This window comes from Tachysurus fulvidraco, chromosome 8 (genome assembly GCF_022655615.1).
Source record: "Tachysurus fulvidraco isolate hzauxx_2018 chromosome 8, HZAU_PFXX_2.0, whole genome shotgun sequence".
Taxonomy (NCBI): Eukaryota; Metazoa; Chordata; class Actinopteri; order Siluriformes; family Bagridae; genus Tachysurus; species Tachysurus fulvidraco.
In genome coordinates, this window is record NC_062525.1 from 26,194,150 (window position 1) to 26,221,566 (window position 27,417).

Consider the following 27,417-nt stretch of genomic DNA (forward strand, 5'->3'; position numbering starts at 1 on the left):
GAGTGTTGGGGAATGTAGTTGACGATCATGTCTGTAAGCCATGCTGCGTTCTGGGACTTTTATTGTGATGCTGATTCTGATGACGTGTCAGTGGTGTGTTTATATTGTTCTAAATGCTGTGTTCATTTGGTTAATGTGTACTATGTGTTGGTTAGAATAATGTATGAGTTTATTTATTTTCTAACTGTAAAAGAGTTTATAATTTTTGTGTATGCTGTATGTTATACTGTATATGTATTCTGTATGATGTGTACTTTTGTGAATACTACGAGTTATTTTGTATTTTGTGTCTATGCTGTGTGCTATTATGCTTCAGTATGTTGTGATATTTGTGTTTTACTTTGTTTACATGTGTTTGTTTGTTTGTTTATTTATTTATTTATTTATTTATTTATTTATTTATTTATGTGATTAATTTTGTTTCTTTAGGTATGTGTTCATTTTCTTTGATAGATTATATAATTTATTTTCTATATGTTTTCTGTTTGTTTAGTTTTTTCTTTATTCTCTTGTGTATGTGGTTTTCATTGTGTCTAGATGTCCTGTGCCTGTAGATTATATGTTTTTATGTTGTAACTTTGTGAGGGTGGTGTCCTGTGGAATCTGGCACCAAGATCTTAGCAGCAGATCCTTTAAGTCCTGTTGTGAGTTTGCACCATCATGGATCGGACTTGGGTCAGACTTGTTTGTCCAACACATACACAGATCTTTGATCGGATTGAGATCTGGAGAATTTGAAATCTGTCACCTTGAACTCTTTGTCATCTTCCACAAACTGTCCCTGAATTATATAAAAGGAATGTAAAATATTCTTTCTACACATTAAAGGGAATAAATGGGTTTAAATTTGACCCTTATATCGTTGTCACGGCACTTTACTGTCAAACACAATGACACATTTATTGAACAAGACAATTGCTATACGATATGTGCGTAAACACAATATACCGACCAATCGCTATGCGATATTTAAACACAATATACCGACCAATCGCTATACGATATGTGCGTAAACACAATATACCGACCAATCGCTATGCGATATTTAAACACAATATACCGACCAATCGCGTAACGTCGGGGACGCGGCTAGCTGGCGTGAACGCGCACCTTGCTGCGCGAGCTGTTCCGCCCCGATCAGTGTCTCTGGAGAAAGCGCTCGAGGAGCCGTAAACAAACCGTGTTATTTATAGTCACTTACGTGTTTTTTTTTAAATGGCGGTGGTTTATAAAATATAATGTATCACACGAGTTGAACATTATTTGCTGAGCTAGTTGTAGAGCTTTAATTCGCGGTAGGTGCTAGCATAGAGCTAACAGCTAACACCTAAGGATCCTGGCCTTTTCATGCCCTGCTGACGGAACATGGTGTCGTGGATCATCTCGAGGGCCGTCGTGTAAGTTTGGAACCTTTTCCTCATTTAAACCCTCAGACACCGCCGTATCTTCGCCCTCAGTATGGAGCTGGTCGTACCACATAACCAGCTAACGTGGCTGAACCGTTTATAAACTTCTGTCTGTTCTGTTATTAACCCCAATGTAAACTCGGTGTTCTGTCACAGGGATATTAGTATAAAGTAAAACTCCGGACTTTGTTTATTTTGTTCTGTTATTTTGTTCTGTTTATACTGTTAGCTTAGAGGCTACTGAAGAATAGAACAGCTAGTCGTGTGTTAGCTTGTGTGGCTAGCTAACTGCTCCTTATGGCTGTCTCTGGTCTCTGTGGGACATTGTTATTACATGGTTATTATAGTCAACACTGCTGGGTTAGGGGTAGTGTTCAGGATGAACTAAACACTGCTGGGTTAGTGTTCAGGATGAACTAAACACTGCTGGGTTAGGGTTCAGGATGAACTAAACACTGCTGGGTTAGGGTTCAGGATGAACTAAACACTGCTGGGTTAGGGTTCAGGATGAACTAAACACTGCTGGGTTAGGGTTCAGGATGAACTAAACACTGCTGGGTTAGGGTTCAGGATGAACTAAACACTGCTGGGTTAGGGTTCAGGATGAACTAAACACTGCTGGGTTAGGGTTCAGGATGAACTAAACACTGCTGGGTTAGGGTTCAGGATGAACTAAACACTGCTGGGTTAGGGTTCAGGATGAACTAAACACTGCTGGGCTAGGGTTCAGGATGAACTAAACACTGCTGGGTTAGTGTTCAGGATGAACTAAACACTGCTGGGTTAGGGTTAGTGTTCAGGATGAACTAAACACTGCTGGGTTAGGGTTAGTGTTCAGGATGAACTAAACACTGCTGGGTTAGGGTTAGTGTTCAGGATGAACTAAACACTGCTGGGTTAGTGTTCAGGATGAACTAAACACTGCTGGGTTAGGGTTAGTGTTCAGGATGAACTAAACACTGCTGGGTTAGGGTTCAGGATTAACTCTAAACACGGCCAAGTTTTCACAAGACACTGACTAGTGTAGGTCCTCCCTGTGAGTCAGGACAGATTATTACTTATTAATACTCATTAATAATTATTATTACTGTTTATTATTATTATTATTGTGTGTGTGTGTGTGTGTGTGTGTGTGTGTGTGTGTGTGTGTGTTTGACAGTAAAGACACACTAAACCAGTTGTCATGCCCAAGGGGAGTCTCTGTCTGATATAAATATAACATCATAACATATAACACTAAGTAAAATCAGGAGAGAAACTGAGCCAAGCCCATGTTTATAAATCTGTACATTTGTACTCAACTTTCACTGTAATAAAGCTCTAACATAGGATGTGTTGAACCGAAAAGACCACAAGAATGTTAACGGGTGTTAATCGTTCGGTCTTTCCAGGGTTGAGCGCTCATTTAATGTGCTTGATAAGGTAACTTTTTGTTTATCCTGTATAAAGAGATGTGAGAGTTTGTTAAACCCCAAATGGCTGTTGATTTAGTGCTGTGGGATGTGAACATCGTACACTTTATATAATGTGAAGGAAATTGGACCAGGAAACACATTCAGCTGGGCTTATAAATGATCTTTATTGTTGTTGTTGTTGTTGTTGTTGTGAGCACATGTGGAACCATCATGTTTGGTTTATAATTTTTGTCATTCTTTTTTTTCTTCTATTTCTCTTTTCTATTTCTCTTCTTTGTGCTCCTTTATCTTCTTCTCCTTCCACGTCTCTGTTTTTTCCCTCTCTGTCCTTCTCATTATACTGTTAGAGGGTCAAACGTATACATTCACTCCCAATTGTGTGTCTTGAATAGTTTCAGAGATCAGAATGAGTGTGTCCTAGTTTATAGTATGGTGAAACGAGTGCCCCAGAGGTTCCCTGAAGGTCTACTGTCTCCTGAAGTGTGGACATTTTCAGCTCACATTATTCACAGCTCTTTGCATGAGGGAGGGGGTGTGTAGAGTGTAGCACAATGCCAGTGATGCGTCTTCAGTGTAAAGGAAATGTATAAAAATAAAAGGATTGACAAATTAAATGATAAAGTCAAAAGCATAGGTACAGTGTGGAGTTTGTTTAGAGTGACACGCTCAAATACATGTACTTTTTCTTCCTGAAAAGAGCATGTACATTTAGTCTATAGTTTACTGTATGTAGGGGAATTGGGAGGCAGCATTACATTTTGGAACCTGATTGTTTTTGTTTGGAGTCTTTTTTAGGGGCCCGAGCACTTGGTGCTTATGGCTCTTAAGGCACTAATACTTGAGGGGTGTCCTTCTATATTAAGTCCTATATAAAAGATTTTAAAGATATTATCTTTTAGTTATTATTAAAGTTTTAATGTAATGTGTCTAAAATTCTTGAGCTTGTAACACGTCTCATGTTGGCATGTCTACAGTCTCCACAGTGTCATGTGAAAGCGAGACTGGGTTAAAGTTAGACCTAAAGTCATTTCTTTTTACGTCGGGATTAACAAACAACGCAACTCCTGATCATTAGCAGCAGTCTCAACCAGAACAGGACCGATCACATTCTTTCCTTTCTGAATCAGTGCCTCCAACTGCCTCAGATGACTCTATATCTCACAGCCCTGCTCGTCCTCCCAAACTCCACTCTGCTGCTGTCCGTATTATTTTTTATCTTCTTTTTAAGTCCCATGGTGCAATGTTTGTTGAGTCCAGTCTGTTTCTTGTGAATAACTTGTTGGGTTGATGTCGGCTCACTAAGTCACTTCAGGACATTCTTGATATTAAGGAATGGCTTTGTTTGTATTGAGGTCTGCATCTTAGACCTGTAGCTGACTACGAGGAGCGCGGTTCATTTCCTCGATGATTCCATATTCGGTTTTCCGAAAAGATTTCTGATGAGTAAATCCTGTTAATGTGACTGGAGGTTTGATTTAGTTTGTGCTGTGCTAATGAAAACTCCAGCCTCTCCTCACACACAGCTGCTGCATAATAAGAGTTTTATTAAGGACATCCACTCGGTTAAAATACTTAGCATGCAGGACCTGCATAATATTAATGCCGTGTCAATTAAGACCCAGGCTAGAATTTTCATCACGCTCGAGTCGTGTGTTATGTCGACTCATAAAGCAGAGCATTCTGCGCTTGCTTTGTTACTCTTTCGCCTGTTTAGGGGGAAATAAAAACAGGTCCAGGTTTGTGAGCTGAACCAGATGTCGAGTTCGAGGCACTTTGCCGCTGTAGCTTTAGTTCATTACAAACCTCCATCTGGCTCAGGTCGAGTGGGTGGAGCGTGTCGGTGATTCTTAGCAGGAAACTCAGATTTGACCTAAAACACAAAGTCTAGGTCTAACAGCAGTATTTTTTCAGCTGCATACATGAGATTCTGCTTCGTAGACATTGTTTCAAGAACTCGCTCAGCAAAGATCTGTTTTCTCCTGAGCCACGACTGGGAGGAGAAGCTTGTCTGTCTCGGTGGAAATGACCGATGATGTGCTACACATTTATTTACCTGGAACTTTCTTTATCTCTAACACAGCACCGGTTCCTGTTTAATTATGTAGGTTAAAGCCTTAATGTCCACAAAGGCTTCAGACACAAATACACTGAGTTCTCTGTGCGTCTGGCTGCACTTTACAACCTAATCACTTGTACTGTGTGGCTAAGCATCCAATACCGCTGTATCTGAGCCATTTCTATTCCATTCCTGTATAATTCTTCTCCTTATGAGGGGTGTGTTAGTAATAGCCTTCTGGCTTGAACAGCATTAGCCTTTGCAGGATAGAAACAAAGGCAGTACTGAAGTAAAAGACAGTAAAACATTCTTGTAATGTTTTGGACTGAAAATTAGTACAGCAGACAGACAATAGTGAGTGCGGCAGACAGACAATAGTGAGTGCGGCAGACAGACAATAGTGAGTGCGGCAGACAGACAATAGTGAGTGCGGCAGACAGACAATAGTGAGTGCGGCAGACAGACAATAGTGAGTGCGGCAGACAGACAATAGTGAGTGCGGCAGACAGACAATAGTGAGTAGCTTAGCAACAAGTTAGCCAGCAGAGAATCGAGAGTAGCATAGCAACATGCTAACATTAGTTATAACTCTAATGATGGGTTTTTAAAACAGATCAATATTATAGATTTGACCGAGTATTGTGTCTATATTAACTGGTATATTTAATGAGAGGTCATATATATTACAGAATAAAAAGATTAATGGTTCTAATTTTTTTAGCTAAACATTAAAATGAAAACTGATCACAAGGGAAGAATGAGGGACTGAAAACGTGCTCAAGCACCGAAGGATTGGTCTGAGGAATCATTCAAGCCAAATTTGTCCCATAGAGACGACGTACCAAATACGTTTAGAATGGTCAGAAGGCTCAGATTAGATGTTACTCCATAGTAAATGGCTGCATGTCTCTGTTACTTTCTATTGGAAAACTTTTCCAGTATTTTATTTCTTTTTTTAATTGAAGTTTAAGTGCAGTTTTGTGAGTCTCTCAAATCACTTTAAGCCATTACACACAGAACACTGCTAAAGTATTCCATTAGCAGGGAGATGTCTAGACTTGGTCCGTGGCCATGATGTTGCTGAAATCATGCTAACAATCTCGAAGCAAAAAAGTCATGACATTTTCCAGCATTTGTGATTTTATTCATCAGCATGTTTGCAGTGCTTTTTTTTGCTGCACTGCTTTCAGCATATTGCATAACTTCATTGTCGAGTTATAGACATGTGAGAAATTAAAGGGAAATGAATTGAGGATGATAAGATGGGTCATGATGGATGACTAGAACTACAACGTTGAACACTGTTCTAAAAGGTGTGATGATGATGATGATGATGATGATGGTTGAGAGATGGTCATTGGGTTGAGGTCTGGTGGCCAAGGCATATGATTTACATCATTTTTATTCAGATGAAATCATTCTTCCAGAATCGTTCCCAGTGGAAGTAGGTGGAGTTCTCCTACAAGAGACCACTCCCACATCAGCATAGAAATATTTCATTATATGATGAAGGTGATAAAACCTTTGTATTGATTTACAAGTTGAAGTAGAACCACAACTCATGGCAACAAAATAAAAGCACCTTTTTACACACACAGCACAACAGCTACCAGCTTTTCTTTCGACACACTTCATTCTGTTGTGGAATTCTTCCTCAGATTAGAATCCTCTTGTTTGGGCGGTGTTCATTTTCCCCTCTCTCACAAGTATGGGCTCGTATCCTCTCATTACTCACTTGCTCCTTTTGTAATCCTGTTTACAGCAGTGACGGGACAAGCCATAATCCACACCGCTTTTTAGAGCTCACCTGATGCCACTTTCTTCTAGGCAAAGCAATGATCCTGATGTGCTTTCTTCTACCTTTAGAAGACATGATATTGTGACTTATTAACCTCATGATACAGTTGTTAAGAGCTGTGTGTATAGCCAAGTGTGTGTTTGTATACATACACGTGTTGGTCTTTAATATAAGTAATAACCTAGATGTTTTATAATATAGGATTAAAGATGCTGTCAGTAAAACCTCAGTAAATTAAACAAATTATTCTGGTACATATTCATAATGAATGTTATTGTCACCATGTTTCTAACTTGCACTGAATTAGTAAATAGTGCAAACGTACTGACCGTCAGACTGTTATCCGTCTCAGGCGCTCACCTACAGCCCACGAAGAATCGGACTTTTTTACATACAGATTTCTGGTAACAAGCTACAGAAGCCTGTAATCTGATTGACTCTCCACACCACTTATTGCTGCAGATACTTTGTTTTCCACTGATATGTTGAAGGTTGTCCACAATTCAGGTTGTAATAGCTTGGGACAATAGAACCAGGAATCACAGATATATTCCAGCTTCTGGTGTGTGTTAAAGCGTCTGTCGGAAAACACGCCGTCTGCAGCGTCACAAAAATGTACAAAAAGTGAATCTGTTGCGTCTCGTTTGGTTTTCTCCTGTTTTGTGTCTGGTATCATGTTTAATAACCTGCAGTCTGACAGCAGACACTTTATGGCTCTTTTTACACCAATTTTAGAACATAAACATAGAACAAAGGGTTATTATAAAGAATTATATAAAGATTAATTTAATACAAAATACAAGATTAATATTATATATATATATATATAAATAAATGTGTATGTATTTATCCCCAATGACTGAGGTGACTCAGGTGGGGAGGAAAAACTCCCTTAGATGGAAGAGGAAGGAACCTTGAGAGGAACCAGACTCAAAGGGGAACCTCATCCTCATCTGGGTGACACTGGGGGTGTGATTATATATATACAGTCTGATAAATGTTGTAGTGACACCACATGGAGTTGGCATTTAGTATTAGAGTCTAACTGGAGCTGGTAGATCTGTAGATGTCTCAGGATTCTCAGAGTCCAAAATCTTTCTCTGACGTATCTTAGTTTGACCTGTCTGTTATCACCAAACTGATAAAGTCATGAATGTCTTCTTTTTTGTTGTTGTTGTATTTTTGCTCTGTAATGACGTTATATGTAAACATCATGTATGTTTGGCCACACCTCCTCCCGTCCTCCCCATCATCGTCAATCAGATATCATTAGATGGTACAGTAGGACAAGTGTCAGGGATTTCTCAACGTTGATGATCACACCATCACTCCCACTTCTGTCAAATCTTTTGTCTTTGTCCAGAATGGAACTTTGACTCAATGATGGATGACAAACATTGATGGCTTGTTTAAGTGTCCAACAAACAGGTTTTTCTCCATTTACATAGTGAGAGGCTTTTTTTTTTCCTCTACTCCTATCATTATATGAACAGATACTTGTTCTATCCCATGGTTTCAATTGTAAACACAACAGTGTGAGTCAGTAGAAACACCTAGCAGAACGACGTTGCAGTGAATCACTCAGCACAACGTCATTAAACACTGGGTTGAAGTTGCCCTTTAGCTGTGGCATTATGAAGGTTCTGTGGCAGTTGGGGTTTTTTGGCCTCCTCCGCCCACGATGACTGCTGGAGTATAGAATGAATGTAATGTAAGGTGTTGTTTTTGTGACACAAGCTATGTTTAATCACCTTTAATTCTTCGTGTAAATAATAAAACTGGTTATTTTTGGTAGAGGAGTCGTGTGTTGGTGAGATTGACCATTGCTGTGGTGGAACAGAAAAGTTTTTCACCTGTGATTAAGAACTCGAGGTCAGATCTCGTCATTGTCACCAAGCACCAGGGATGAACCTACTGTCTCTCTTTTGGCGGTCAGAGCCACATTTAACAATTCTATGAGCTCACGTATTTAAAATAGGGCAGTTAGCTTGCAGAGCTGCTTTATGACGCAGCATCATGAGCTAAAGAATTGCCAGTGGAGTAAATTATTTATTGGTACTGTGGTCCTTGGGGGGACGAGGGGAGTCTAGACGCCTCGCATCGTGTACTTGTTACGTGTGAAAGAACTGTAAAGAATCTTGTTGCTATGGTAACATGGCCTTTGAATGCTGTTTATATGTACACACTTCATCATGTGAGAAATACATAACGTAGCATGTTACATACGAGCGTGTAAAGAGAGAAGAGCATACGTCTTGTTCCCAGTGGAAGGTTTGATATTAAAAGTCTGATCATGTCCTCATACATAAGTGCACGATGTCGGAAAATCTTTGGGCGGCAAAGAAAAAACCTCCCTTTGTTCAGACGCCATGAAGGTGCAATAAATACTGAATAGAAAGCTGATAGGTGTGATGGTCATAAGGGTGAAAAAAAACCCTTATTAACCCCAGAACCATATTACAGGAAGTAAAACTTGCATTATCCTTAAAACTGCAGTGTTGCAGGTTGAAAGTGTGTGTAGTGGTGTGTGAACGAACACACTGGAAACCAAACACCATTGTTGGAACCCTGTGGCTCTGCTGTTTCTATAGCAACAGCAAAATAAACCTCTGCCAAGGTGGATCTGTGGATGTGGGCCATGAAACAGATGATGGGGAAGCTTTTTTCCCCTTATACGCATCTGAGCTCGGTACATTTGCTCAAGCAAGTGCCAAGAGGTCTTACAGGCAGATTGGAAAACATCTATTTCATAACGCCTTATCACGGTTCCTCATATCCCATCCAGCTGTTTTATCACCAGCACTTTCTAGCTCAACACACAACCATTTCATCCAAAAACATGAGCAGGTATTCATGCCTTACATTTTGCTGGTGTTAACAAGCACGATATATTCATCATTTCATCTGTCGGTGCTTCAACGATCAGCACTCGGCCTCAGATCTTTCATCATGTTCCACAGCTTGTTATTAACTCACCCCGTGTTTACTCACCATGTTTCAGTCCAGTGTTTATGAACAACGGACAGATTTTACAGCTGCCAAATTCAGGCGAGGTGATTATTGTTAAATAAGAGCTAATGAGCCTCCACACAGTTCTGATGTTAAATATAGAAATAAAGTATAGATACTAGCATTGAAAAGCAGATGTGAGTGGAGTTGGTGTTCCTGCGGTTCTGTCATTCATGTTTTCCAGTTTTTACCAGAATATGTTTACGCAGCACGTTGTAATATGTACAGAAATGTCTGTCGGCCTAACAGTAATAATGGACATTAATAACTCCTGCTTCGGCCGTCCTCATATCCCACTGCAGAAGAAATAATTGTTGTGGGTGCATCAGTGAAACTGTATTCCAACCATGTGATAACTGTTAAATGGTGCCAGGGAGCTTTAAGAGATACGGTGTGGTGCAGAGGGGCAGTTTTCTCTGGCAGGTTACACCTCACATTGTTCCACAGACTCGGCCACAATCTTGGTTAAGTGTAATGCAGTAAATTAAAAGCTTCAGCCTCCAGATGAAATTCTGGCTCTGAGCCCCTCATACTCGGTGGGGGCATGTGGTAGCCTAGTGGTTAAGGTGTTGGGCTACCAATCGGAAGGTTGTGAGTTCGATGTCCATCAAGCTGCCACTGTTGGGCCCCTGAGCAAAGGCCCTTAACCCTCAATTGCTCAGTTGTACAAAAATGAGATAATGTAAGTGGCTCTGGATATAAGGGCGTCTGCCAAATGCATCAATGTAAATGTACCGCACTAGGCTGAGCCACGTTAGATGGAGCTTAGGCTACATGTTATGTATTTCTTATATGATTATTTGTCCTGTTCTCTTAAGCTCATTCCTCATCTCCTGGGATGTAGAACTGCTTTCAGCTGAGAGGTGAAAGGAATGCATTGTTTATCTTGTGAATAAAGTCAGTGGGAGGAAATTCACTGGGTGGCTCTCGACAGCTCAGGACACACCGAGCGGCTGGCTAGAAGGATCACTTATTATAAACATAAGCATTATTTGTATTCCTGACAGGTCATTCGTCATGTGTAGAAACTAATATCTCTTTCTGTCTGTTTTTCTTCACAGCCTGCTGTTTGGAACCTTGTATCCAGCGTACTACTCTTATAAAGCAGTGAAAACCAAAAATGTCAAAGAATATGTAAGTAAATACGTGAACACACGTCGGTCTGCCCTGTTGAGTCAGAATCAGAGCGCTGCTGTTTCTTTTGGTTTGTTTTCACACTACACATAATTAAATGAACCCCAAAACAAAAATGCTGTAAGGCAGAGAGTGTATTATGCTCACAGTACACAGCATGTTGGAGCGTGACTGCTGTATTCTCTTCTCCACAAACAATACACACGTCCAGAGAAAAAGAAATTCTGTGCAGTTCAACTCTATGGCCAAAAGTTTGTGGACACCTGACCATCACTTCCATATGTGGGTCTTTTCCAAGCTTTACAGTTTCCCTTCTTGTAACTAAGGGGTACGTAGCTGTCAGAGCATGACAATGTCCCTGTGCACAAAACAAGTTCTATGAAGATATGGATAAACAAGTTCTAGTGGAAGAACTGGAGTGTCCTGTACTGATCCCTGTCTTTAAAGGTAGAGAAAGATGTTCAACAAGCACATATGATTGTAACCCCAAACCTTCGGCCATGCAGTTGGGGTGACAGCGTTCCTACGGTGACTTCTGCCCTGTAGTGGAAGCTTGTTTTGTACCAGTGTTTGTGAAAGGTATGTTCTACTGGCTGGCAGTGTCTTTATGCAAGCCCACGCATGTGTGAGGGTGTGTGAGGGTGTGTGAGGACGGCAGCCTGCGGCCCAGATCAGATTGACATTGACGCGCCGTGCTGATGATTTGCGTCAGGCGTCTTCAGTGTGCTTACTGGCAGCAAACTGAACAGGTGTTGAACAGGAACTCTAAACCCCATCACGTCAGACTCGGCACTGCTTTCAGAAAACAATGCTTCGACTCCCACACTGACAACAAGCTGAATTGTGTTGAAGGACTCTTATTTTTTATGAGAATGTTTTGCTTTTCTGAGCGTGTGAGAGTGTGTGTGTGTGTGTGAGTGTGTGTGAGTGAGTGTGTGTCAGAACACCACATTGTACCCATATATGGGTCCAACCTCAATATCAAACTAGTAGAATTGGTCTTTATGCCAAACCTATGTAAATAGAGCCAGTTTTTCTGTCCCACCGTTAGAGCACGACTGCGGCTGCAGATCAGGAGTCGACCGTGTGATTCTACACAAAATGACATCTAATCATGTGCTTTTCATCTTATGTAGTAACCTGATCACACTTTATGATAAGTTGTAAATCACACTGTGGTTTAACATGATAGACATAGTGCAATGTCCTGTTAGTGTACTGAGCTAAATAAGCTTTTATTAATGAAACACAACAAGAAATAAACACACCTATAAACTTGTGCATTAATTATAGCAGTCAGCCATGTTATGTTAATATTTAGTCCATATAATAAATAACACACAAAGCAAACTGAACTTTAGGCTATACAGTACGTGTGTGTGTGTGTGTGTGTGTGTGTGTGTGTGTGTGTGTGTGTGTGTGTGTGTGTGTGTGTGTGTGTGTGTGTGTGTGTGTGTACACATTATAAATAGAGGCCATATGGTGTTGTTTTTTTTACAGGTAGTTTAATCCAAATCTGTTCAGGTTCATCTTTTTTTTCTCCTTAATCCAGAAAATGTTCAGTGTGTGAGCCAAAAACAATGTAGCTGTAATAAATAAGAACTGAACAACTTGTACTTATGTGTGTGATTACACTCTATATAGGGTTAGGGTTACCATGGATACACTGTTTGTCGTGACTATTACTCTCATCATCTAAAAGCTCAGAGCTCACGTTGAGCTGTGAATATAGAATGTTGTAATGACTGATGCTGAGTGTTGGTAAGTCAGGATTAATGCATGATGGATGAAGAATAGTAAAATAATCCACAGGGAAGTGTGTAATAACTACCACATGGATGTAGTCATGCATTTTTTGTTCTTATCGGAACTGTCGTAAGGGAGAATTGGAACACAGTGTGGTATAAAAGTGTTAATGATCCTTCTTTAGATGACAGTAGGATCCGTACAGCCACAGAACACAAGACGTTTTCCTATGAACATGAATGACTTTTCCATCACACGACTGATTACAGGTTATAAACTCCTTGGCTGTGTAAAGCACAGTTATGATCAGATCCACACAATCGTATCACAGCAGTTACCTTTTTGTCCTGCAGTGAATTAGACCAGTGTGTATTTTTAGGCTACAGTAAACACTGGCAGTGAATTTTATTTTTTTTTTAAGCCAACTTTTTTATTTTTTTTTTGCAATCTATGAAGGAAAGAACATGAAGTATAAAGGAATTGTCACTAATTATTAACTGTACATTAGATTCATGCAAATTCATTGGTTTGTCTGGTAGCTGGTCTGGAGTTGTCATTTGTATTACACCATTTGTTCCTTTCATCGTGACACTTTGTTCTTGTGTAATATTCATTTTTATCGACTTGAAAAAAAGTATATTTTTTTTTGGAAAAATTATTCACTTTGATTCTCCAGAATCATTTTTAACAACATATTATGAATAAAACATTATTTTTCTTCTTTTTTATTTTTTACTTATAAACAGTGAACAAAAAAATCTATTGTATATTTTAAGCACAATGTATTAAATACATAAATTCTCTCTATTTTATTGGTACAGTTTACTTTTCGTGATGATTGCTGAAATTCTCCACAACAGATTGGTTACAGAGACAGAAAAGGGTTCGGGTTATTGTCTCTCTCTGCGTTGGTCTGTACCTTTATTAATCCCCATGAGGGAAGTCCAAATGAACTGTTGTCAGGTTTTACAACTAGAAAAGAGGGCATAATAATAATAATAATAATAATATTGAATATTGAATGTGGATTTTAAGCGATTATTCAAATCAAATTTATTTCTATAGCACTTTTAATACTTGACGTCGTCTCAAAGCTTTACAGAACAAACATAAAATAAAAAGTTAATATAAAGATTGATATAATAAAAAAATCAACATTAATTTGATATATATATATATATATATATATATATATATATAGATATAGATAGATAGATAGATAGATAGATAGATATATATAGATATAGATAGATAGATAGATAGATAGATAGATAGATTATGCCACAATAAACCAAAGAAACAACATAGTACATGTTTATAATCCTTTACAGCTTACCAGATGCCCACAGGGTTACTTTACACTTTATATGTTAATGCTCAGTTTGAGAAACATTAGTCAACATTATAACACTTTCTCTTCTAAACAATGTGTGTTTGTTCATGTTTGGTGTTCAAAGGTGTCTTTAAACAGGCTGAAATTGTGTGTTGTTGCATTAATGCATGATAGAGAGAGAAGCCTGGGCTTTAATGCTGAACGAAGCATCTCTAATCCTGCAGCATGTGAGCTGCATGTGAGCTGCATGTGAGCTTAATTATAACCAAACACAGTCCATGTTTAAAAATGTTTCTTTCCACCCACAAGGTTTTTCTGGGATGCCATAAAAACATTGTGTAAGATTGTTGTGAGCAAAGCGCAGTCTCACTTTAAAGTAGATGTTCATAGTGATTCTCTTTTTGTGTATTTCTGTTTTGGTTACTGCTCGTAACAATATACAGGTGTTAATATACAGGTGTTAATATACAGGTGTTAATATACACGTAACAATATACAGGTGTTAATATACAGGTGTTAATATACACGTAACGGTGAAAGGAACCAAACAGTGTTCAGTTTTACTTTAATGTGGACTGAGAATTGCAGATTAGAACCACAACACAAAGACAATGGAATGTTGTCGCATTTGTTTGTGTATCGGTTCTCAGAGTAAAGGCCATAAATATAAAAACAATGAGATGCTGATGTCAAGTGTTCAGCTCGGATCCTGCCAACTAAAAGTAGAGTGTGACGTGTGTCGCGTCTCACAGTGAGAGCTACACCTACGCGTACAGTGAGAGCTACACCTACGCGTACAGTGAGAGCTACACCTACGCGTACAGTGAGAGCTACACCTACGCGTACAGTGAGAGCTACACCTACGCGTACAGTGAGAGCTACACCTACGCGTACAGTGAGAGCTACACCTACATGTAGAGTGAGAGCAGTGAAAGCTACACCTACGTGTACAGTGAGAGCTACACCTACATGTAGAGTGAGAGCTACACCTACATGTAGAGTGAGAGCTACACCTACATGTAGAGTGAGAGCAGTGAAAGCTACACCTACGCGTACAGCGAGAGCTACACCTGCGCGTACAGTGAGAGCTACACCTGCGCGTACAGTGAGAGCTACACCTACGCGTACAGTGAGAGCTACACCTACGCGTACAGTGAGAGCTACACCTACGCGTACAGTGAGAGCTACACCTACATGTAGAGTGAGAGCAGTGAAAGCTACACCTACGGGTACAGTGAGAGCTACACCTACATGTAGAGTGAGAGCAGTGAAAGCTACACCTACGCGTACAGTGAGAGCTACACCTACGCGTACAGTGAGAGCTACACTCTCTGGTGAGAAATCCAATTTGCCTCTATGATTTATAACCACATGCATTGGTGCCTTTACACTGCTGCTGTTCACCGCTAAGAGAACAACAAACAAAAAAACAAACTCCTGCTCAAGTCAGATACTTACCCCTCCATCACCCCAGGAAAAATACAGTCAGATTTGAGCTGCCTGCAACAGTGGCAAATTAACAGAGGGAGGAAAAGCACATGTTAAGGTTACAGATGTTTATGCCATTCCCAAAAGTTTTCAAATGGAAAGTACATTTCAGTAAACGTAGGCCGAATTTAAGTGGGACTGGAAAACCGAATAAAGAGCATTCTACCACAAAAGCAGTTTTTTAACTCCCCAAACACATCCTGACTGTGGTCACACTCGTCTTTGAGAGCAGACTGAACGGCAGACCAGTAATTCAGGGACTGTCTTCAGATCATTTCTAAAATAGCCCAGACAAATTATGCTTTATGCTCAGCTCTTTTTTAACAGTAGTTTCCAGATTTTTCCCCACTTAAGCACCAAGTTAAGCACAGGCCTTTCGTATTTAACTTGTGTCAATAGTAAAGCATGTTTCATGACTCATACACGGGTTCAACAGAATGTAGTGTTTGTACCCACAGGCTAGCTGCAGAACCAGGTGGGTTCTATGCCAGATCTTTAGAGGAGCATCAGCACGAGTCCTCAGGCGCGGGGACAGGAAAGGAATGCTGGAGTTGGACGGCGGCCCACAGTTGCAGCTTTTGAACAATGTTTTCTTGCGTTTCTCCTCCTGTAAGATGGAACTATTTGCCTCTGCTTACATCCTACATACCTCTGTAATAAAAACCAGGTCATTTCTGTCCAGAGGATTATAAGGAGAGAACAGCGCCGCTTGACGTAATTGGGGTCTTTTTTTTATTGCTGTTTGCAGTGAAACGCAGAAACGTACCTGATGGCAAGCTGATTTCAATTGATGGTTTGTCTCCACCACACAACAGCGAATCCCTCAGGCTGTTGCAATCCATCGATCATTCTCAGACCCAGAGCAGGTTCACAAGGAGGTCAGCAATTAAATGTGATGCCTCCTGTCAGGCCAGTGAACACGGTCTGTGCATAGATTCATTTTACTTTGTTCAGCCAAGCTGAAAATATCACCCAATACTTCAGGCTCAGCCCAAGGCTGGGGATCACATGATCGTCTGTGCTACCTTTTGAAATTGAAATGCTAAGGAGCTCTGTGAAAGCCTGTCGCTGCTCCGAGCCGAGACAAGGTAGGCACGGCAGGGCATACAAAACAGCCCCAGTCACATGGAGAGAGAGAGTGAGAGCGACACACAGGGGGAAGGACAAGGACGGAGAGAAAATAAATGAAAGCACAAGAACAGGGCTGGAAATTAAAGTCACGGCCATAATGATTTTCTGTTACACTTGACTGTGTTCCATCTCGTGCCAGGAAGAGACGTGTGATTGAATTTGTGTTAGGAAGCCACTCTGTGTAATTAGGCGTTTGCCCACACTGAATGTAAAGGAGCTTATAAGCAAAACAGGTTATTAATATTCTAAAACGTGGACACGTCTGTTGTGATGGCTGCAGTTCTGTGTAGGGTTCATATCTCTAACAACTTCATCTTCATAGATGTACTGTGTGTGTGTGTGTGTGTGAGAGAGTGTGTGTGTGAGAGAGTGTGTGTGTGAGAGAGTGTGTGTGTGTGTGAGAGAGTGTGTGTGTGTGAGAGACTGTGTGTGTGTGTGTGTGTGAGAGTGTGTCTGTGAGAGTGTGTGTGTGTGTGTCTGTGAGAGTGTGTGTGTGTGTCTGTGAGAGTGTGTGTGTGTGTCTGTGAGAGTGTGTGTGTGTGTCTGTGAGAGTGTGTGTGTGTGTCTGTGAGTGTGTGTGTGTGTGTGTCTGTGAGTGTGTGTGTGTGTGTCTGTGAGTGTGTGTGTGTGTGAGAGTGTGTGTGTGTGTCTGTGAGAGTGTGTGTGTGTGTCTGTGAGAGTGTGTGTGTGTGTCTGTGAGAGTGTGTGTGTGTGTCTGTGAGTGTGTGTGTGTGTGTGTCTGTGAGAGTGTGTGTGTGTGTCTGTGAGAGTGTGTGTGTGTGAGAGTGTGTGTGTGAGAGAGTGTGTGTGTGAGAGAAAAATAAAGGCTTCTTGGGTTAAGTCTTGACCTTGGACAAAGTGCATAAAGTCACTGAACACCACCCGTTTGCACCACACGTCTTTGTTCAAAATGCTTGTTTGTGTGTTTGTTTCACTGCCAAGGAAATGTATGGACACTCTACACACTGTTGTAGCTCCTGGGGCTGGAGATCTGAGAACTTAAGTGGAAATTATTCACTGTTAAATCCACCTAACTGCTAAGAACCTACTCTTTGTCTGGCACTAATCTTACCTAAAGCACCATTACATAAGGAAGTAAACTACAACAGCAGTGTCCGAAATGCCTTTTACAAATAGTTAGTATTTTCCACATGGATATGTACATTCTGTAATCTAATCCCTTTTCCTGTCTGTTCCTCTCCGACACAGGTCCGCTGGATGATGTACTGGATCGTGTTTGCACTTTACACGGTAGCAGAAACCATTGCAGACCTCACCGTAGCCTGGTGAGACTGACACACTAATCACATCTATTAATCTCTCCTGACTCCTTCGCTTCATTTGCCTGATTACACGTGATTGGTTTCAAACCAAACACACACATCTTTTGGTTTTAGGGACCGGTTGTTATCGTCCCAGCTCAGGGAATGCAGGAAGACAATCTGGCTTTAATGAAATTAAGTTGCTTTTTTAATGTGGGATCACAGAAACCAGTCTGTTGGAATACACGCTTTAATGTGTGTAATTATTTCGTCTGATTAATAGGATGCAATTTGTGTCTCTGTATGGCTGTGTGTGAAGGTTTCCCCTCTATTATGAAATCAAGATTGCCTGTGTGATCTGGCTCGTGTCTCCCTACACCAGAGGAGCCAGTTTAATCTACAGAAAGATCCTACATCCTTTACTAACTTCGAGAGAAAGGGTAATTGTGCTTTTTAATTCACCTTAATTACACCCACTTGGCTTCTATCTTTTATATTAGTGTTGGCATTTAATATTAAATTCTATACCAGTATTGTCACTTGGTCTAATTGTGACTGCTGATTTATACTTTGATATTTTTCATTTTTTATGGTTTATAGAGTGCTTCTTATCAGTGTGTAGATGGTGATTATAAAGTGTGGACATCACTAATGTAGTTCTCAGTCAAAATTCCCTAATTACACAAACATAAGTTTGTCTGATTCTGATATTTAACCCAGAATAATTTACCCTGTCAGGAATTATCCTACACTCTACTGATTTTATGCATTACAATGATGCCACATGATATCACACATTAATGAAAGTGGTGGTGAGTGTGTGTTCTTGGTCCTTGGTAGGTTTTTTTCTATACATTACATATTAGTAAGAATGATCACGTTTACATATGTTTTATTTGATATAGCTGTAGAAGCATGTTGAGTTAATGACTAAACTAAACGATCCACTGTAGATGTTACGAAGGCATTCTGAAACCGGTCACGTTCAGCACACTAAGATTTACAGCCATCAGCCCTAACATTAAAGCCAACTGCCTAATATTGTGTTTGTCCCCCTTTGTGACTGTCATCATTACAGTGTGGCCCACGTCACTGCTCACTTATGTAACATTTCAGTGAGTTTAATCTTAATGCTGAATGTCTGGATTATATCTACTGTCTTGTCCTGCATCTATTTATATGTCTCTAACTTTCACTTTGTTTTTCTGTAAGGAAATCGATGACTACATTGTTCAAGCTAAAGAGCGCAGCTATGAAACAATGCTTCACTTCGGCAAGCAGGGCCTAAGTATAGCAGCTACTGCAGCTGTCTCTGCAGCTGTCAAGGCAAGTGACGAACTGCACGAGTGTGTGTGTGTGTGTGTGTGTGTGTGTGTGTGTGTGTGTGTGTGTGTGTGTGTGTGTGTGTGTGTGTGTGTGTGTGTGTGTGTGTGTGTGCGCGCTCATGTGCACCACAGCTCTTGTCACTGGTTGTGTTGGTGTAAATGTATCTGGTGTTTCTATGGGTGTATGTGCTTCCTTCTTGGTTTTGTCTGTATTACTTATGCATGTAGTTTTGCCCTCAGTATGGAAATTTAAACAGTAAATTATTTTCCTTATATTTATTTCTTTAATATTTTGTCTCCATTATTGCAATTTAAATCTAAAAGATATTAAATATGTACAGCTTCCCCAAAAGGTTGAAATAAACCACAATGACATCTATTGCTAAGGAGAAAACATCTTTAATAGTCCTTTTTAAAACATGTCATTCTATAACCAGGTGATGTCTTAATTATTATTAGCAGACGTCTGGTTTACTAAACACAGGACAAATGCCCCTTTTCCCCCGAGGCAGTTCGCGTGCAGGTTCGGAGCCTAATTTAGAACCAGTTCTTTCTGTTTCGACCGCCAAAGCACCGGCTCTGAACCAGGAAAAGTGGTTCTTAAGTAGCATCAAAACGTTGCTGGTCTAGACTTAAGAACCGCTTGCGTCAGGAGCTGTGGGCGGGGCTGTGGGCGGGGCTACTGTTAGCTCATTTGATAATGTACCTTAAGTATACTAATGTTTAATACACTTTTACTTTACCGCGATATGATACATTATCAGCACACATGATAGTAGGTAGCTACATGCTAAGGCTAACTTTTTTCTGTGTTAACAATAAAATAACGTTATGTACTTTATCGATTACAACCTCCGTTTATACAGATTACACGGAGCCGCACGTACACGTTTTATTTGCCGCGTTCGGATGTTAATGTAGGTTCACAAACCATGAGCATTAACAATAAAGCAACATCCGCCATTGTTGTTGTTTGTGTTTGCCGCTGCTGCGCTAACGTCGCTGGGACACGTGACACGTATTCGGTGACGTCACACTCGGCGCTGTGAGGCTCTCTACCCGGTGGAAAGGCAAACCGGTTCTTAGAAGGTTCTCCAGTGGAACCAACTTTGAACCAGCACCAGTGCTAGCTCTGAACCAGCACCCGCTTCTTTCCGGTGGAAAAGAGGCAAAAGTGCCATTAAGCAGCAGCAGAATTTTCCAAAAGGGACCTTTTTCATGTCTTTCAAGCATTGTGATGTTTTTATGTCTTCTTTCTCTTCATCCTTTTTTCTCACCATGTTTATCTTCTTTTTGAATCCTAACTCTGGTTCTGGTCTCTTTCTCTTACCTTTTACTGACATACTCTATTATAGGAACTGTGCCTTCCTGCTCTCTCCAATGGAGGTAATGGTGTCTAGTCTACAGCATGGGGAACTATGTGTCATTTAAACAGTTAAACTGAACGTTTTACACCTGATTCACTGTTAACCCCTAACCTCTCTCCATCATAGTGCACTCTACATCTGCTCCTACCTTTCATGTGCTCTTACATAATTACACTAGCGAGGGCTCTTCATCTCTATAGCAGATTTAGACTTTGGGTCGTAACGTTTGAACCGCATGCATGTTTATTCTGATGCGTTTGTGATCATAGTGCAAGCATGTCAAACTTAAGTAAAGGTCAGCATGTGATGATTTAATGAGATGTTTGTTCTCCTCAGGGCCAGGGCGCCATCACGGAGAAGCTGAGAAGTTTCAGCATGGCCGACCTCACCCAGATCCCACATGATGATGGAGAAGGCGAGCAGTACTCGTCCTACACGAGCTCCAATCCAGCCAGAAGAGCAATAGCCTCCTCCCTGCACGACGGAACCGGTATTGTTATCTCAGCTTACTGTAAATGAGGGTTTAATGATTAACTCGGCCGCTCCTCTTCTGGTTCAAAGCACTGGGTATTCTTTGCCTCATGCTGGTGGTCCACTTTCTGCTGCCTCGAGGATTAATTAGTGTCACTTCTGTAGATGGTCAATATGAATTCTTGCTTAACTAAATCGTCGCCTTTGTGTTGCATGACGGACAACGCTCTCAATCATACGCCGCTCTCACCTAGTCCAAGCCTATTTTGACCACATCCACAGGTTCGTTGTTAGCCGCTCCCAGTCCTTTGCAGCAAACACAATGATTGTATTTGTCTCAGACGGCAGAGGATAAGAAAGCAAAGGCAGCACACTCGCAGCAAGAAAGCTTTGAGTTTTGTGCAAATCTGTGCTGGTGATGGGGGTTGGGGGCGACGTGAGCCATCATACGAGCAGAATACCTAATGCACTCGATCTCAGTATGCTAATGCGCTAGTCACATTTGAAATTCCACCGGCATCCAGGTCATTTTCATCTTGTCTGCTATGGAGCCACAATAAAGCGAGTGACTTCAAAATGCCACCGTCAGAAAGACACGGACAAGGTTGTGACTGCTGATGAAGCGAGCTGCTAATTGTAGGATTTATTTTTTCCCCCTTCATTCAGAAAGATGACGGAAGACAAAAGCGTCTGTCATTCAGTCAGCACTCATTAAGTGTTGGTAAAGAAATGGGGTTAGCTGAGGGAACACCGTCAAAGTGGCAAGTGGCTCCCTTTGTTTTTTACTCCAGGCGCTGGTTTTCCTTTCCCTCCTCCCTTTACTGCAGTCAGTCACATTCCTCGGTCATATGAGGCCCGAGGTGCTGCGGACATCCAGTGCTGAACGCTACCACCTCGTATTGGATTAAAGCCCTGAACATAATGCAGGTTTTACGAGAGAAGGATCTAATTTCATCTTGACACACTATCTCTTACTGTTCGTTGTCAGCAGCTGGTTTCTCATAATCACTTGGCTGCGTCTGATGTATTCTTATAGACACAGTAATTACAGACCTCCTGACTAGGTTGTGTATTATTTGAGCCCAAGAAAAGCAAAAATAGCTCTGCAGAATGGACAAAGTGTCTGCCTTAGTCAAAGGAAGTTGTCCTAGTTCACTAATGGAAAACATTTGTTGGGGTCTGCAGTCAAACAAAGAACCGGAGCGGTTTCTGTATCTCTTCTGCCCCCAACTGGTCAAACATGAGACAAACAGACGCATCCATACGTTCACCGTCTGCTTCCTGGCTTTGCTGTTGGATTTGCAGTATGGAGAGAGATGAGTGTTTAGTGTCCTGAGCTGCACTGGCACACTGGCACAGGCTGGTGCTCCAGAGCCTTCATTGCACTCAGGGAGAAAGCTGCACCAGTAACGGCCTGACTAAATGCCCTCCTTCACACACACACACACACACACACACACACACACACACACACACACACACCGCTTTCTTCTCCGTGCCACTAGGTTCTTTCTTTCTTGCTTGCTTTCTCTCTCTCTCTCTCGATCTGTCTCTTACTTTCTCTCTCTTTCAGATTATTATTATGAAGATGCTGATGAGGAAAGAGTCGAAGATGAGAATGAGGCTGTTTTCTCTGAAGATGAAGCCGTGACTCAACGCGGCCTCCGGCGATCTCAAAGCACCAAAGTCACACGCTCCAAACTCCGCAAAGATGTATGTATGCTAAAAATACAATATTTGGACTAGATTGTGAGGCAAAAAGAGATGAAACTACCTGCAAATTTTTCATTATTAACCTTAGGTAAAGCCTGAGGTGTGAAAACCCAAAGAAAATACCCCAGGATTCTGTTTACTCTGAGTTTACACACACTGAGGGAAACCTTTCGGAAGTCGGAAATTATTTGATTTGTTTTTGGGTTTTTTCTAAAAAATTTTTTTTTTTTTGTATGATGTTGATTAAGTAAAATTAAATGTATATTATTTTTTAAATGAATGTATTGTTTTGCATTTCTGTTTTAAGCTTTTCTTTTTTTTGTTAATTATAAACGTACTACTTTCTGTTGAGATCCGCAGATAAACTTTTCATGGTTGTATTTATCATTTTTGTTTTATGTCAACGTTAAATGCCAAAGAAAGAATTTTTGTACCAGTTGCTTTTAAGACGTTTAGTGTATTGTTTTCAGAGAAATCTCTGGACATTCCTTTGTTCACTATTTGGAGTAACCAGAATGTAAGATAAAGATTACATTACTTGTGGTTGAGCTACAGGACATTTATATCTTTACAGGACATTTATATCTCTACAGGACATTTATATCTCTACAGGACATTTATATCTTTACAGGACATTCTGCAGGGTTTTATGTGTATATAGTGAAAAAAAAATCTATGATGGATAATAAAGCTTATAAATCTACACAGACAGACATTCCACCACACGTATGTGAACTGCATTATTATTAGCATTTTACATTTTTTGTTGAAACCATTGACAGGCAGGAGTTGCATCATAAAATATGAGTTTGCAAGGAGCTTTGAGAGCTTTGAGAGTCAAAGTAACTTATTGTTCAGTTTATATAATATTTTATTACCTCAAAACATTGTGAAAATTATAAGCACAAGTCAAATTGATCCATTTAGATTGTTTATTTAATTTGTAAAGACTGCTATTTGTAACTCATTGTGTGTGTGTGTATGTGTGTATGTGTGTATGTGTGTATGTGTGTGTGTGTGTGTGTGTGTGTGTGTGTGTGTGTGTGTGTGTGTGTGTGTGTGTGTGACACAGCCTCGTTATGGATCTCTGAAGATTAAAGGCAGACGGAGACCTGCACTGAACACAGTCACTTATACCAGCCCTGACCAGTGACGACTGACGCTAAAGATCTTTGTCTAAAGAAACATAATGTGTAAATATTCTCCTCTCCTTAGTGGCTGTGGGTCTTTCATCATTCATGCCAAAATCCAGTAGGTTTTTAATGCATCAACACTATTTATTTCTGAACTTCAGAGTTAGCCAAACAAAAAACACAATTTTCTCTCAGAATGTTCTGGCAAATGTACAAGCTTGTGTGTTTTGTGTTTGATGTAGACATTATTTCATGATGTAGCCCAGGGGTGTCCAGTCTTATCCACCAAGGCCCATATGGGTGCAGGTTTTATACCAACCAACCTGGAGCCAGGCTTGATTTCACCTGTTTAATAAGTTGATATTGACTTTGTTACTGATGTGTGGCTTCTGCTTGTGTGGGATGAGATCCTGCACCCACTTGTGCGTTGTGGACGACTTCCTGCAGCCCTGATGTGCCCCAGTCTGAAATTTCAAGTTCAGTTTGGCTTTTAGTATTTACAATTCTATTACTGTGTTTTTTAAAGTGTTCAAAGCTAAAGGTGTATGCCTTTGGAGGTGGGGTTTTATACTACCGTATTGTTTGTATGTTTCTTATGCTGCCTTTTGTGCCTTTTTAGATTTTTCCAGTTTGCTGATTAGATAAATCATTGTCATACCAACACACTTGAATAAAATCAGACCAAAAGTGTCATTTAATAGTAATAGAAAACATAAGAGAGTAAAATCAGTGAAAAGGTAGAAATTATGATCAATATTGGTGAATTTTATAAAGTCTATTAAACATCTTTTGCACATTTAACAATTTTGTACGTCATCTCAATGCAGAAAGTGTTCTTGACTGGGAAAAAGACCACATGCTGTAATACCAAAGGGATTTAATCTACTGAGCTTAAACCTAGTTTGTAGGAATGAATTTTTTGAATGAATTTAAATTTTCCATTCTGAATTAATGTCCTGGTGCAAACTGAATAAATTTGTGTCCCATTCTGTAAAGGCTAAGAGCATGTAATCTCCCCCCAGTGGGGCAGTAGATGTCCTGTGTGTAGTAGAGAGGCTCGTGATTTAATCAGAATTAATGGAGGGATTAAACAGAATGCAGACATCAGATCAGCTCTTAGCTACAGAGGCAGACTGACAGGAAGAGCCTCAGAGCCCCCCAAACACCCCACCCCATGGGCTGCCACTTGTCTGATGAGGATTAATCAGAGATGTGTGTATTCTCTCCTGACCATCGCAGCTCACTGCACCAGGCCTGTGTGTGATTATATATACATTATAAAGGCTCACTGTTACTTTGGGTCCGAATATACCGAAATATGAAACTATAAAAATGTAATATTTTAAGATAAATAATGTACTGTGTGTTATGTTCAATTGAAACAAAATGGATTGACAATGTCATTGGTAGTGAACAGCCTGTGACTAGTCTGTAGTTTTTGTGCTCTTCTCTGACGGAAGGCTTGCGAATGTCTAAAGGATGATCTCGTCTTTTCTCTGGTTTCTATCACTGTACTGCAGCAGCTATATGTGGTTGAAATAACAATAAAAACTCTTGACTCGTACCTTGGCATGTTACAGTAAGTTTTTTTCCTTAAGGAATATTTCTCCTGGAGACTTTCCTAAGGTGCTTGAGAGAGCTTTTTGAAATAAGTCGGAGTTTCTCGTGTAATCGGTACATCACCTACAACCTATTTATTAGGTTTAACATTTTGAACAGAAAACTTGTCTTTAGTGTAGATAAATAAATGTTATTCTCCCAGACCAGGCAACCTTTTCCTATATTAAACTGGTTTCACCGATCCTGTAGCTTCAGATTCCTGTTCTTGGCTGATGGGAACAGAACCCATATCGTCCACCTCAAGGTTTAGCATGTTATTATTATTATTATTATTATTATTATTATTATTATTATTATTATTATTATGACATTGTCGTGGCTATAAAGTGTACAAAGGCAACATAGTTTTCTGTCCATTTCCCTATGACCTTATGCATAGAATTGCTGCTCACACCATTGTGTGTAAATTCTATACACTCTTGTGTGAAAATCCCCTGAAATACTCATGAAACCTACGGTCACATTCAGTGGGATCAGATTTTCACCATCTAATGTTTGATGAACATTAACAGAAGCTCATTTCCTGTATCTACATGATCCTATATGGTATATCCGAAATGACTGGCTGATTGGGTTAAATGCACAAATGAGCAGTTTCTCAGGAGTTCCTCATCAAATGTATAAAACACACACATGGTTAAAGAACACTACAAACTGCCCTCTATGTTCAGATGGGGTTAAAAAATTAAATTGTGTTTCTTTTATTGTTTTGATTCTTTGTTTATTTGCATAAATTTAGTCTAAATCATAACCTTGCAATGATGTTCCCATTTCATTCCCTAACCACTAGAGGACAGAATCGTAATTTCACAAACCACAATTTGTTGTTTCACCCTTTAGTCAGTTACCTTGGAGACGTGTCTAAGTTTTGTTCATATCCCATGTGGGAATATACTGTAGCAATGCTCATGAAGAGACCTGACATTTGATGACGCCGATCAATCATTTGACTTCTGCTTGTTAGTTGTCCTTCACATTACGGTGTTTTCCGTACTTTAACATGGCAAGTGCCTGTTAATATCTGCCCACTTGGTTCCAGAACATTTTATCCAGGTCACTGCATCATTATAAAGGGAGACAAATGAGAGTATGGCCAAAATGTATGTGGACACCTGACAATCACAAGCCTGTGTGCATTCCAGATTTAGTTCCCCTTTGCTGGTAATAACCTACATTCTTCCTGGAAGACTTTTCTCTAGATTTTTGACTTGGCTGTAAATTCAAACACAAAAGCATTAGTGAGGTTTGGTATCAGGGCAAAGTCTGTGTTCATTGGGGTTGAGTTCAGGACTTTGTGCAGGACTCTTAAGTTCTTCCATGCCATAATTGTCAGATTGTGTCATTATAGACCTTGCTTTGTGCAAAAGGACATTGTCGTGCTAAAATAGGTATGTAGTGCTACAGCATACAATGATTTTACAAAATTCAATTCAAGTTTATTTGTAGCACTTTTTACATTTTTTGACTGGCTCAAAGCAGCTTTACAGAACATAAACATAGAACAAAAGAATAATATAAAGATTAATAGAATGCAAAATTAGAATCTTACAATTCTGTGGTTCCAGCAGTTTGGGGAAAAAAACACATATGAGTGTGATGATTAGGTGTCGCCAAATTTGTGTCCACAGGGTGGTGCTATGGTGCTACAACAGCACTTATTTTGTTGGTACAAAGACACTTAAGAACAAATCATACATTACAGTTTGTTAACAACTAGTCATTCAGCCTAGTATATAATATTCATTTCCAAGAATAGTAAGCATGACATTAAGCTCTTAGTATCAACATGATATAAAACTCTTGGAACTAGATGTTCTATGCAGTTCTAGGCTCTGAACACACAATGTTAAACTCTCTGTCTAGTGGAACTGTGACCAGGCTTTGGCTTTATTAGGAGCAGAAGGTTATTGACCCCTATGGAATCATACCCTTTTTTTCTAGAGCAGTGTCAGTTGGTGACATGAAGGTCTTAGACATCACATCCACACTTACACCACTGTTAAAAGATCT

The 27,417-nt window shown here is 40.1% G+C and overlaps 1 protein-coding gene across 1 annotated transcript; it reads left to right on the plus strand.

Annotated features, from left to right (window-relative positions):
- The first annotated feature begins 1,071 nt into the window (after positions 1–1,071).
- reep3b (receptor accessory protein 3b) lies at positions 1,072–25,351 on the plus strand. The gene is made up of 8 exons (XM_027143670.2): positions 1,072–1,397; positions 10,746–10,818; positions 17,726–17,802; positions 18,098–18,218; positions 18,991–19,104; positions 20,807–20,960; positions 22,515–22,654; positions 23,727–25,351. Exons 1-8 carry the CDS (start codon positions 1,366–1,368, stop codon positions 23,805–23,807), a joined length of 792 nt encoding a protein of 263 aa, XP_026999471.1. The 5' UTR covers positions 1,072–1,365; the 3' UTR covers positions 23,808–25,351.
- The last annotated feature ends 2,066 nt before the right edge of the window (positions 25,352–27,417 follow it).